The following is a 13,376-nucleotide window of genomic DNA, read 5'->3' on the forward strand; positions in this document are numbered from 1 at the left end:
GCGCTGACTGAGGAGCAGCGGGCGTCCTGCCAACAAGCCCATTAACCCATGGAAACGTGCCCCTGTGATGGGAGGCGATATCCATCCTGACAAGTTCCTTTGGTCCTTACCCTCTTCCCCCTGGTTCCCTTTGCTCCCTTCTCTCCGGGGTGGCCTGGGTCACCATCTTCTCCCTTAGTAAAATGAAAAGCAGACCTCTAAATGTAGGAAAAGCAGACGCAAGCACTAAGCAGAGGCTGAACTCCACTGCAGGCCCACAAACACTGCTTCTTACTTGTGTACCAGGATAGCCCGGGAATCCGGGTTCACCCTAGGGGCAGAAAAGAGATAAGGTCTTGTTTAATGTCATGTGACTACGCGTTCTGTTGACATTGTTCAATATTCATATAGGAGAAGCTATAATTTTGAGGAAATAGACTCAAAACAGGTGCCAGGAAAAACAACTAAATCAAGAACTGTTTTCTGGGCTGCTCTCAAGTGGCCCTGTCCCATGCCCCTAATTCAACATGGAACAGATGAATGGTTGTTCATAAATAGTTCTCCCTCCTTGAGACGTTGTATACTGAAAATTTCCTCTTAGGTTTTTTTTTTTTTTCTTCTTTTTTTGCGGTGCTGGGGGTGGAACTCAGGGGCATTCTACCTCTGAGATACACTCCCCAGCCCTATTTTTTATTCTTTATTTTGAAACATGGTCTCACTGAGTCACAAAGGGTCTCACTAAATAGTTGAGTTTGGCCACAAACCACAATCCTCCTGTCTCAACTTCCCAAATGCTGGGGTCACAAGCGTGCACCACCACGCCTGGCTGCAGTTTGACTTTTAAATAACCAGCTTTTACTTTTTAAGGAAGGAATTCTATCAGCTACAACACATTGTGAGCAGCCCATAGAAAACATTCCTAAAATATCACTTGGAAAATAACTCATATTCTAGTAAAATAAAATAAAATTTTAAAGCTATATTTTTAAGTCAGAATACTCTGTAAAAAGCCGAGCGTGGTGGCACACGCTTATAATCCCCGCGCTTGGGAGGCGGAGACAGGAGGATCGCGCAGGTTCGAAGCCAGCCACGCTGGCTTAAGAGACCCTGTTTCCAAATAAAAAAAAGTATGAAAATAGGTCTTGGAATGTAGCCCAGAGGTAGAAGGGTTTCCAGGAACCCCAGTACCACCAGAAAAAAAAAAAAGAATACCCTGTAAATAGCACTCACCTTTGCTCCTTTTCTTCCTGGACGCCCATATCCATCTGGACCAAGAAGACCCTAGTAAAAGAACATAGGATGACTTGGAGAGTCGCCCAGCCCAATCAGTGAGGCTAAAAGAGAGCCCTTAGCTAAGTCACCAGGGCAAGGAGGGAAGGAAGGCAGAGGGGCTTGGTGGAGGCTGGAAGACCACCTTCCTGCAGGATAAATGCTCGCACTAGGAGGGAATAGGTCTTAAGATCAAGATAGAAAGACATTTAGAGGTTGTTTTTCTAAGTGCCTTCTGCAATAAGATTCTACACATCAGATGATACCAGGGTCATAGGAAGCCACGTTGTCATGCAAGGTTGCCCTTGGACTAAACTTGATTTCCTCCAGGACACAATGCTAGGAAAAGGGCTCCAGAAGAGGTAAATTTCCAGGGATAAAGAAAGTCTTTAGAGAAAAAGGTCAGAGTAGAGCCAGTGGAGTTTGGAGGTTCAGTGCACAGAGCTGTATACTGGTTGCATGGCCGACCCTGGGGAACTGCTTCACCTCGCTAAGCTTCAGTGGCCGCTGTAACATGGGGATGTTCTTAATGTCTATGTGGTACAGTTGCCCAGAAGAGGAAGGGAGAATGTACTGCTAATGTAGCTGCTGCTAATGCAGCCGCTGCTGTTGCTACTGGCGATAGTAAAGATGGCGCTGGCAGAAAGGATGTGGTGGTGGTGTTGGTGGTCATGGTGGTAGAAGCAATGGTTGTCATGGTGACAAGTAATGATGGTGGTAACAAAGATGGTGATAGAGGTGACGTTGGGGCTGGGGATGGTGTAATTGCTGAAGGCAGTGATGGCAGTCATGTTGATAAAATAATGGAAACCCTGGTATCAGTACTGGGCATCTTAGCATCTATCCCTATATATATCAGGAGCTTCCGGAAATGAAGGATGAATTCAGAACCTTGTGGATGCTTTTGTCTCCATGCAAAAAGACCACCCTTAAACCAAGTAGAGCAACTGAGAGGGAAATTTAGAAGTTGAAAACAAAGAACCTGCCTATGGACTAATTAGAAAGGTTTAAAAGATGAGGAAAAAATTAAAAGAAGATAAAGAAGATTGCCAGCGATGAATTCTTTGGGTGGGGGGGGAGTAAGTAAGGCCACTTGCTGGTATTCTGTGTTCTCCCTGCTGAAGACACACAGAGCCTCAGCATCACAACCCCAGACACAAACTGTATTCTGGAGAAGCCCCCCTCTGACAACCCTGAAATGTCACCTTCAAGAAAGATATCTATGCCAGGCATAGTGGCACATGCTTGCAATCCCAGTACTTGGGAGGCTGGGACAGGAGGATGGTAAGGTCAAGGCCAGCTTCAGCAACTTAGGGAGACCCTCAACAACTTAGCAAGCTCTTGTTTCAAAATAAAATAGGGCTGGGGTCTAGAATGACACTGGGTTCAATCCAGTACAGAAAGAGGGAGGAAAGAGGGGAAGGAGGGAGGGACGGAATTCCCCAGCCAGGCATGATGGTACACACCTGTAGTCCCGGTACTTGAAAAGCGAAGACAGGAAGATCACAGCTTGAAGCCAGCCTTAGCAACAGAGTGAGACTCTGTTTTAAAATAAAGAGCTGGGTGGGGGTAGCTCAGAGGGAGAATGCCCCCAGTATCAAATCATCAGTATCGAAAGAAAAAAAGAAGATGAGGAGGAGAAGGGGGGGAGCAGGAGGAAGAAGAGGAGGAGGAGGGGATGATATATATATAAAGAACAAATACAAAAGTCAGTCAAGAGTTCAAAACAGAGAAGCTAAACTCACAGGTTTCCCTCTTGCTCCTGGTTGGCCTCCTGGGCCTCTTGCCCCTGTATCACCAAGCTCTCCCTTGTATAATAAAAAGAAAAGATGAAATTAACTTTCTCCTCTGAGTTTACAGTTTTGTGCCATTCTCCTTAGAGATGGCTCAGTTGCCCTTTTGAGCCCTGCCGGCATCATTCTGCCGTCTAAAGGCTCTGTCCAAGGCCTCCTCTGGCTTGGCTAAACAGGGATAACTCACACACACAGTAAGGGTCTGGGTACCAGCTGGGCAGAATGAATCACAGGGTGTTTTATCACCTTTCTAGGTGTGGGTCTGTAAATCTGCGTTTGCTGCGAATCCATGCACGTATCTCTCTGCCAATGTGCCTTCATTTGCTGAAGTGTGTGACCCACCTTTCTAGGTACCTCGCCTTCTCTGTGTCCATCTACCCAGCTCTAAGGGAAAGGGGTGTCAATATCATCAGAAACCAGTGCCGGAAATGATCAACGTAAGGAGAGGTTTCTATGAGAAAGCCCAAGGGGCGCCCCAAGCTGTAATCAAGAAGCGTGTTCCCCGATATTTACCTTCATTCCTCTTGGCCCCGCTTTCCCTTCTTGGCCATTTGGCCCTGGAGGCCCAGGATCGCCCTGCAAGGACACCATGGCCAAAGTCACCACTAAGGCCACAGAGTTACCATCAGACTCTCTTCTTACAAACGGTCCTGACTTAGAGCGGCTTGAGTGAGCCTGTTTTTTTACTTTATAAAGATACAAATGTAATATGCATTCAACAAAAACTCATACTTCAATGTTTGTTTGTTTGTTTTGTGGTACTGGGGACGGAACCCAGGGGCATTCTACCTCTGAGCTACACCCCAGCCCTATTTTTTATTCTTTATTTTGAAACCGGGTCTCACTGAGTTGCAGAGGGCCTCACTAAGTAGCTGAGGCCGTCCGCGAACCGCGATCCTCCAGGTCTCAGCCTCCCGAATGCTGGGATGACAAGCGTGCCCACCTCGCTCGGTATACTTCAACTTTTGAATTTTGATCTTTCCCTGGGCTAGGAATATGTGGTGTAACACTGTCTTGTGGTGCTGGGAGAGCATCAGAGAGCCACACTCCCAGCCAGCCGTGTCATCAGGAGAGCACATGGCTACTACTCTACGGTGCTGTGTGTTGCTAAGCTAAAATGTTTGGTAGGTGAGGTCTATTAGATGTTTTTTGACTTAATGATATTTCCAACTTATGATGGATTCATCTAGTATGCAGTTCCATTGTTAGTCAAGGGACACCTATACTATGAAATGGTCTGGAATTGGCAATCTGCTTATGAGTCACCTTAGAGATATAAGCTTAGCTTTTAATGTTTCATACAATTAATTTTATTCTCTAACATATAAAATGTATAGTATATACAATTTTTTTTCTTTTTGTCGTTGTTGTTTTGAGGTGCTGGGGATTGAACCAGGGGCATTCTACCACCAAGCTACACCCCCAGCCCTATTTTATTTTTATTTGAAAACAGAGTCTTGCTAAGTTGCTGAGGGTGGTCTCAAACCTGCGATCCTCCTGTCTCAGCCTCCCAAGTACTGGGATTAACAGATGTGCACCAGCTTAGTATATGCGTTAAAGCTCTAGGTTGGGGTTTGGAAGGGAGGATTAGGCTGTACTCTGCAAGAGGTGCTGTACTCTGCAAGAGGTCATATCTACCACATCCTGAGACTTAGAAGAATTAGCTATACACTAGAGTGGTAAATGTGATCTGATCAAAAAAATCAGGAGGACAAAAGCTTGGACTTATAACTTATTGTTCTAAACAGACAATATTTTCAAGTGAGATTTGAAATAACTCAGTTAATTATGGGGCTAGATTCTTCCTGACCAAGGGAGAGAATGAAGACAGACCTATGGCTATGGCCATCCTGTGGCTGCTATTTTGAGTCTCCAGAAAGACTCTCATTCCTGACCCACATCTGCTGCTCAGGTCTCTGGCCATCTCAAATGTGCCCTTCCTCAAGAAGCCACTTTGGTTATCTGTCCCAGTCTGTCTCACCTTCTAGGAACCGCTCAGAAATTAGGTGAGGAATAGACCAGGCACACGTAAGAGTCGGGTTTGCAGTGGTGCACAACTGTAATTCCAGTCCTTGGGAGGCTGAGACAGGAGGATCACAAGTCAGTGGCCAGCCTGGGCCACTTAGAAAGACCCTGTCTCAAAGCAAAAACTAAAAAGGGCTGAGGATATGGCCTGGCGGTGGAGCATCCCTGGGTTCAGTCCTCAAGACTTAAAGAAAAAAGAATTCAAGTTGGAAGGCAGTTCCGCCACTTCTTATCTGGATGAGAAATCATTTTATCATCTCCCTGAGCCAAAGTTCTCTTATCTATAGACTTGAGAGTCTTCCTTTTATGAGAAGCAGATTCGTTATTTAGAACTCTATCACAGTACTGTAATTTGGTCTCACACTATAGATAAATCCAAGCTTGTCTTACATACCTCTGAAGTGCAAGCCTGTCTCTCACTGATTCCTATGTTTCCACAATATACCCAGAGGGGAGACATAGCTGGTGATCGATGCCAACTGTATCAGATTCCTTCTTCTAGAGATCTCTGGTGCCCGCAGATCCCAGAGCACACCGTGCAGCTCTCTCTTGCTCACCCAGAACACCCAGGGCTGCGAATCTACCATTGTTAATTATTAACAACTGTCTTGGACTTATCTGTTATTGTTCAGACCTACCTGAGAACCCAGTAGCCCCTTCTGTCCAAAATGTCCTGGTGGTCCTTGCCTTCCTCTTGGTCCCTGGTCCAAAGGCGATATTAAAAATCAGACCATTTGCAGAGAGCCAGTTATATTCCACATAACCACAAAGTCATCTCAGATGCCTACGGAGATGCAAATAAAGGTGGCCTGAGCCATGGTCCTCTGCCCTCCTTCATTACACCTGAGCTCTGTCACTCCAAACCCCACATCCCAGTCTACGCGATGTGAGTCCGCAGCACTCAGGAATTTAAAAAAATTTTAACTGCCAGGTGTGGTGGCACACTGTAATACCAGCATCTGGGAGGGGAAGACCAGAGGATCACAGTTCGCAGACAGCCTCAGCTACTTAGCCAGGCCCTTCGCAACTCAGTGAGATCCTGTTTCAAAATACAAAAAGACTAAAAAATAGGGCTGGGGTGTAGCTCAGAAATACAGTGCCCTTGGGTTCCATCCCTGGCACCACCAAAAAAAAAAATTTTTTTTAACTTGTGCATTGCAACTATGCATTACAGTGAGGTTCAAAATAATGATCTATTTAGCCATCTCTCCAGTTGAATCTGTTGAAAACTCAAGATTTTTTTTTTTTTTTTTTTGGTACTGGGGATGGAACCCAGGGGCATTCTACCTCTGAGCTACAACCCAGCCCTATTTTTTATTCTTTATTTTGAAACAGAGTCTCACTGAGTTTTAAAGGGCCTCACTAAATAGCTGAGGCTGGCCACAAACTGTGATCCTCCTGTCTCAGCCTCCCAAATGCTGGGATTACAAGTGTGCGCCACCGTGCCCCGCGAACACTCAAGTTCAAGAACACTGATTTTGTATTTTAATTCACCTAAAGAATTTTGAGCCCCAAAAGAGGGATTCAAGGGGCCGCTAGACTACTGATCTTTGAAAAAGCAACCTTTCACTGACCACACAAGGCCAAGCGTGAGAGGGCGTGTTTTGTTGTTTTTATCAAGAACCAAAGGCACATGGAAGTGGCTCCATCTCATCGACTGCATTTCGGGGGAGTTGCTCATTTTCTCTCCAACCTATTTATCTTATTGCTTTGGGGCATTTTAATTTTTCTCCAGTTTTTCTGAGAAATGTCTTCCCAATAGAGTCGCTGCTCATGGCTTCCTTTCTGCTACTCCAGGTATTGACAGTCAGCGGGAAGGTGAGAACTGAAAAAAGGTTTCATTGATTATCTTGCTCAGACCTCCCAGCAGGACCTGCACCTCTCTCTGCCTGAAGGCACAATAAAGTGGGTGCAGTGGGGGAAGCTGAAACATGACTGCCGCAGGCGGTCCAAATCTGAACGAAGCCAGTGATCAAAAAGAAAATGAAAAAAAAATAGATACCTTTTAGTTGTTTCCCCCTGAGCTCAGACATTATTTTTCCATCATAAAATAAATGCAATTTCTGATGGCACCGTAATTACCCATGTCTTCCCTCAGTGCTGTCTTCAAACCAAAATTCAGGAGAAACCTTCTCAAATCATCATCTGACACAGGATTTTTAATTACGGAGAATGATTCAATATGAGTAAACTTTGTTGATTTAAAGTTCTTCCACTGAGAATGTGCAGAAATAATTTAGGTCTATGTATATAAATAATTTGGATACGTATATCCAAATAACTTGGATATATATATGCTTGGATATATATATGCACACAGATATATATACATATATACATACTCATTCATATTCCAGAGGGTTTAAAGAATGACAGATTTGGTTTATGCTCAGAGGATTCCAAAAGAACTGGGTAGAAATTCAAATGTCCAGCTATTACAGGATAATTTATACACACCCACACACTGGACTGAAGTCCTTGAGGACAAGATGCTTGCCTCAATAATGGTGTGAATGTCACAAATCTACTAGAAGAGCATTCTGTGTATAATAGGTACTCAATATATACTTTTACTGGGCTTTCCTGCCATAGGAAATACATTTTTGTGAATTACAGATCGTCTGAGTAATTCCAGTAAGCAGCTCCAGCGGGGCAATCAAGGCAGGCTTTACGATGGGGCTGCCTGAGACTGAGTCTCAGCTCATCACGTGCTAAGTGATATCCAACATGGTCAGTTTCCCCAACTCCTCCGTCCTCACTCCATCTTGTCCTTGTGAAATGGGGGTAATAAGACCCCCGATCCCACACAGTTAAGGATCAAATGAGTTATACAAGCGTTCAGTACAGGACCTAGGACACAGAAATCAATAAACCCTAACTATTGGGATTTGATCCTCCCAGACACACTATACCGTTTGCTTGGGGAGGCCCCAGCAAAGAAGAGTTTCCGAAACCGTTCTGATTAAAATTCCTAGCAAATGATCAAGTTTGTTTCAAACAAATATCCTATACCAAGACAAATACAGTTATATGCATGTGTGAAATTATAACAATGAAGCCCATTCTTTTGTACGATTAATATATGCTAGTCATTATAATCTTTAAAACAAGTTCTCTGATACAACCTGTGGGCCTGGATACCCAGGCTCTCCACGACGGCCCTCTTCACCAGATTCTCCAAGCACACCCTGTCAAAATGGATACAACTGTGTGAGTCCACCAGGCGTCCTTAGCGCTCCCATTCAAGAGAGCCTTCCCTGCAGGGAGTCACTTAGAAGACCCAGGGAAAGTCTCAAAACGGATTTGACTGGTTGTGAACAATCCTCCCCAAAGGTGAGATTGGAAAGGACTGCGAGGGGCCCCCCTCAGGCCGGGGAAATGTAAGACCAGACTCTCGACGCCTTTCACAGCCTTCATGCGTCTCAACTAGTCATGGAAACAATAATACTCTCATGGCCCAAACTCCTGTCTTGTATAATAACTGGTTCCTGAAAGCCCAGCCCTTTCCTTCAGGTACATGGACCCAGTACTCGCTGGTATCCAGGACCCTTATCCGCTACAAGAAAACAGGACATTGAACACTGTGACACCCAGGGACAGAGTAACACAAAGCATATGGGAAAATAATAGACAGTGCTTTAAAACCCCATGGGGGGGGGGGGCAGGCATGGTGTGATTGTATGACTTGGGAGGCTGAGACAGGAGGATCACATGTTCGAGGCCAGTCTCAGAAACTGAGCAAGATCTGGTTTCAAAATAGAAGTAAAATAGGACTGGGGGGGGGGGGGGTATAGCTAGGAAGCAGAATGCCCCTGGGATCGATCCCCAGTACAAAAGTAAATAAAGACATAAATAGAACGACTCCTATTAGAGCATTGAGCTAGCATTCTAGGCAAAGAGTAAATTGTTAAAATGATTCATTTGATATTTCCTCCATTCTTCTTCCCCAAAGAAATATTTTCATTTCCACAGAAAAAATACATTTTCCAAGATTGAGAATAAGACCGATTTTGTGGATTATTCTGCCTCCTCGTTTCACACACAGACTGGATCGATGACACTTCACAGATGTGCCAGAAGCAAAAGCCTCAAGCTCAGAACTAATCGATATGTGGATCCAGTTCTCTGTGCTCCTTAGGTTTTGAAGACCTATTCGGAATGTCTATGAATCATTATTATTATGCTGTCCTGCTGTTTAAGAGCTGATTTCCAGATTTCTACTAAGAACCAAGTTTTGAAAGGAAGGTAGCTAGATTGTCAAATGTGAACTAATCTGCATATCACCTGAGCGGGTTTCATAATGTGACATTTACGAAGATCCAGCGCTCTGTACGGTAAAGTTCAGGCTGTTGTTATATTAAGAAAGTAATGGCTGTGCGTGGTGGCACACATCTGTAGTCAGTACTTGGGAGGCTAAGATAGGAGAATCACAAGCTCAAGAAGAGTCTCAACAATGCAGTGAGATTCGCAGCAGCCTAGAGCAAGCCTGCTTCAAAAGAAACATAAAAAGGCTAAGGGTGTAGCTCCGAGGTAGAATGGCCCTGGCTTCTATCTCCAGGACCACACACACACAAAATCTTCCTTCCCCATAGTAAGAAATCAATAGAAAACCTAGACAAGTCAATGTCATTGCTTCTCCAGCCCGAAAGCATGAGAATACAATAAAAATGCACGCCAAGCTGATGAGACTCCATCAGAGAGAAGCCCGTGGAAAATACCCATTTTGTGCAAAAATTGCAAAGAGCATCATATTCCTTGGAATCAGACATGAGACTGGACTCCTGTCTCCAGCCATCGTCAGAGGTGAGGCCTCTGATGAGTCACTTCTCTTGGCTAAGTATTTCCTCTCTTCCTCATAAAAGATTTCCACGGATAAGTTTACAGGAGATAATACAAACAAAAGACTCGCGCAGCGCCTGGTGCTAGATACATACTAAGCCACACAGGATTCCTCACAGGGCTCTCCCCCAGCCCACCACCAGACACACCACCCTCCGCTGGCCGTGGCTAGGCCCTGTGCCTTTACGCAGAGGTTACCATGGCAAGCCTCACTTCTTTAAGCGGAGCAAAGTCATTACACAGGAGTGAAAGCCCTTCTCCAAGACATTAGCTTCTTTTCAACGTGCTAAATGAAATATTATAGCAGGTCGGAGAGGGAACAGAGAACCATATAAATATTCCCTTCTTCATGAAAATAAATCCCCATGGTAACGTCCCATCGATCCCCATACAACCTCCAGTGGCCCAACGCCTGGACTTCAGAGAGAACTCAGCAGGCAGCCATGTCGGTTGTACAAAGGGCTAGTCTCTACAGAATACTGACCTTCGAGCCTGGCAGACCTCGTCTTCCTTGGGACCCCTAGGAATGGAAGGGAGCAGAAATCTCAGAGGTAGTAAATCAGTTCTGACCCCAGCCCACCTCCTCTCCCACACAGGCAGGGGAAATACACCCACCGGCGGGCAACCTACCTGAGGGCCAGCAACTCCGACAGCCCCGTGAGCGCCATTAGAACTGGACCCTCCCTAAAACAAGAGCAATAGGAGGATCAGTGCAGCGGCCACGCGCTTCTTTAACTCTTTATGTTTATGTGGACTGTCCGATACAGAAGTCCCTAGCTGCACGCGGCTATTAAATGTGAATCACACCCTACATACCGTGGAATTGCCAATGGCAATCCCAACATCATGTATGAGAAGGGGACAGAGTAGAGAGGGAGCCGGGGCGAAGCCCACAAGTGCTGCGTGCACGTGTGCCCCTGTGGCTCATGATGGGGGGCTAAAATGCACCAACAGCAGATTAAAAAATTAAGTCAAGCCGGGCGTGGCAGGGCAGGCTTGTCATCCCAGCATTCGGGAGGCTGAGACCGGAGGATCGTGGTGCAGGGACAGCCTCAGCTGCTTAGTGAGGCCCTCCGCAACTCAGTGAGACCCAGTTTCAAAATAAAGAATAAAAAATAGGGCTGGGGGTGTAGCTCGGAGGAAGAATGCCCCCGGGTTCCATCCCCAGTACCGCACACACACACACACAAGAGAGTTGAGGTATGAGTTTTTGTTGAATGCATATTATGTTTGTATCATTATAAAGTCAAATCACTGCTTCCTCAAGCCGCTGTAAGTGAGGGACCGTTTGTAAGAAGAGGGTCTGATGGTAACTCTGTGGCCTTAGTGGTGACTTTAGCCACGGTGTCCTTGCAGGGGAATCCTGGCCTCTGCAAGGATTAGAAATGGCCAAGAAGGAAAATCGGGGCCAAGAAGAATGAAAGCAAATATCAGAGAACACTCTTTCTTTCTCTCTTTCTTTCTTTCTGCCTTTTTTTCTTTTTTGTGGTACTGGGAATAGAAACCAGGGGCTTTCGACCTCCAAGCTACACCTCTGCCCTATTTTTAACTCTTTAATTTGAAACAGGGTCTCACTAAGTTGCTGAGGCTGGCCTCGAATCTATGATCGTCCTGTCTCAGCCAATATGGCAACCCCATTTCCTCTGGCCAGAGACTTGCTTTCTCTGTGTCTCCTGGAATTGAACAAGCGGATATTGGCTAATGAGCTAGAAAGAGGATATCTCTAGGAAGCCCTGGCGAGAAGAAAGCCTTCTCCTGGAATTTCATGTAAAGGTGAAGACAAGATGCCTTCCAAGCTGCCAGGCCCAGGGACCAAATGCTGGCACTGAGGATGGCGGGACGGAGGGGGAAGGGCCCTGCCCCTTGCAACATCAGTGGCACCACCGAAATGGCATATCAAATCTAAAATCACCAAAACACATTTGTTAGTGTTAATTGAATATTATATATATTTAACTGAATATATAATTTATTCAATATTATTATATAATATATAATTAATATATAACTAATATAGTATACGTTATATGTTTTACATATATAATTAATACATAATGAAATATTATATAATGTATAAAATATGTTATATAATGTATAATGTATTCGATGATTATTATATACTATATATTTACATATAACAATACATAACTATATGTTATATGTATTAATATAATATATTCAATGAATATTAAAGAAAAAGAGAAAGAAAGCCCCCAAAACAGAAAACAGCAGTCCTTTGGTGTATTTACCTCTTTCCTCCCCAAAAGGTTTCCTTGGCTTTTATTCTTCCCCGAAATGTCAATCACACCAGTCAGACCTATGAAAGCAACGCTTCTGACTGGCCTATTGATTCTCCACTCCTTCCCCAATACTTGGTGTGTAATGAAGCGCCTCATCTTGGTTGGAAAGAGCACCAAATCAGAGAACCTTCCCCCTCCTAATTTCTACATTGGATCTGCTCCTAGGACAAGCTCAGAAAAAATACCAAGGAGAGACTGCCCCCTAGAGGTCGGTCTTCCAATGGCACTTGGGCGAGAGCATCTTCATACCAGGCAGGAGTGACTTTTCCTATCAAAGTCTATTCAGAGCATATTTAATTAGCATGCTTTTTGAGCCTGGCATGGAAGTAGAAACCATGGGAAACAGAAATTCAATATGACATGACACTGCCTCACAGGGTTCCAATTTATTTGCCCACACAATTCAGGGGTCTGATGCTCAAAGTTGACCCACGCCTAGTCGGGGACAGGGACCCCCGACAGCTGTGCGCACGAGGCTCTCGTTGTAGCTGTGATTGGCACAACCCCGGGAAATGTGTCTTGAGGCCCCAGCTCCTCCTCAGCGACAAACTCTGAGCAGACTGCGGAACCAAGCTCAGTTTATACACCCACCATGACCTTTTCTTCCCATGACAACTGCTAACTTGTGAAAACTGATGACTTCCCTGCTGGTACCATCTTACAGGTGAAGAAAATGGAGTCCAGGTGGGTTGAAAGTTGCTTTTGTGCCAACTCCTTAGCTCAACCCTATGGACAATGGAGTGGCCATTCATGAGGTGCTGTGATTCCATGAAAGGGAGCATTCTCAATGGGGTTTACCCAAAAAGACCCCGACTAACTACAGGCTGAGATATTCTTGCAGCGATTCCTGGTGGGTTTCTCACATAGCTACATGATAAGGGTGTGGTTACAGACTAACTTAACTTGGGACCTACGTAACGGGGTGATAAGGAGCCACGATCTAGGGAGGAGAGTTGGAGTCTGAAGTAGAGGTTTCTGTCTAGTTGCACGTCCTCTGCTACGACGGCTTCATTCCTGGAGATTAGGAATGAGGAGATATGAAGACTGAAGTCCTTGGGTTAGTTTAATCAGTTTTAGAGTTATATGTTTGTATATATGTGAATTTGTTGATGCAGTGTAGCCTGACATCATAAAGTAGTCCAGGCGTCTAAAACTGGCTTCCAAGAAATTA

The 13,376-nt window shown here is 45.0% G+C and overlaps 1 protein-coding gene across 1 annotated transcript in view; it reads right to left on the minus strand.

The window, feature by feature from the left end:
* The window catches only part of LOC308263639 (collagen alpha-4(VI) chain-like), a gene marked incomplete at both ends in the record, with an annotated part of 92,593 nt that overhangs the window by 20,153 nt on the left and 59,064 nt on the right, over positions 1-13,376 (minus strand). The window contains 9 exons of the mRNA XM_080696624.1: positions 111-173; positions 275-310; positions 1,210-1,260; positions 3,384-3,425; positions 3,555-3,617; positions 5,705-5,767; positions 8,192-8,254; positions 10,390-10,425; positions 10,536-10,589. Of these exons, the coding sequence (XP_080552750.1) occupies positions 111-173; positions 275-310; positions 1,210-1,260; positions 3,384-3,425; positions 3,555-3,617; positions 5,705-5,767; positions 8,192-8,254; positions 10,390-10,425; positions 10,536-10,589 (471 nt within the window). The remainder of the gene's footprint in view (positions 1-110; positions 174-274; positions 311-1,209; positions 1,261-3,383; positions 3,426-3,554; positions 3,618-5,704; positions 5,768-8,191; positions 8,255-10,389; positions 10,426-10,535; positions 10,590-13,376) is intronic.

Source organism: Muscardinus avellanarius, assembly GCF_963383645.1.
Source record: "Muscardinus avellanarius genome assembly, chromosome: 5".
Lineage (NCBI taxonomy): Eukaryota > Metazoa > Chordata > Mammalia > Rodentia > Gliridae > Muscardinus > Muscardinus avellanarius.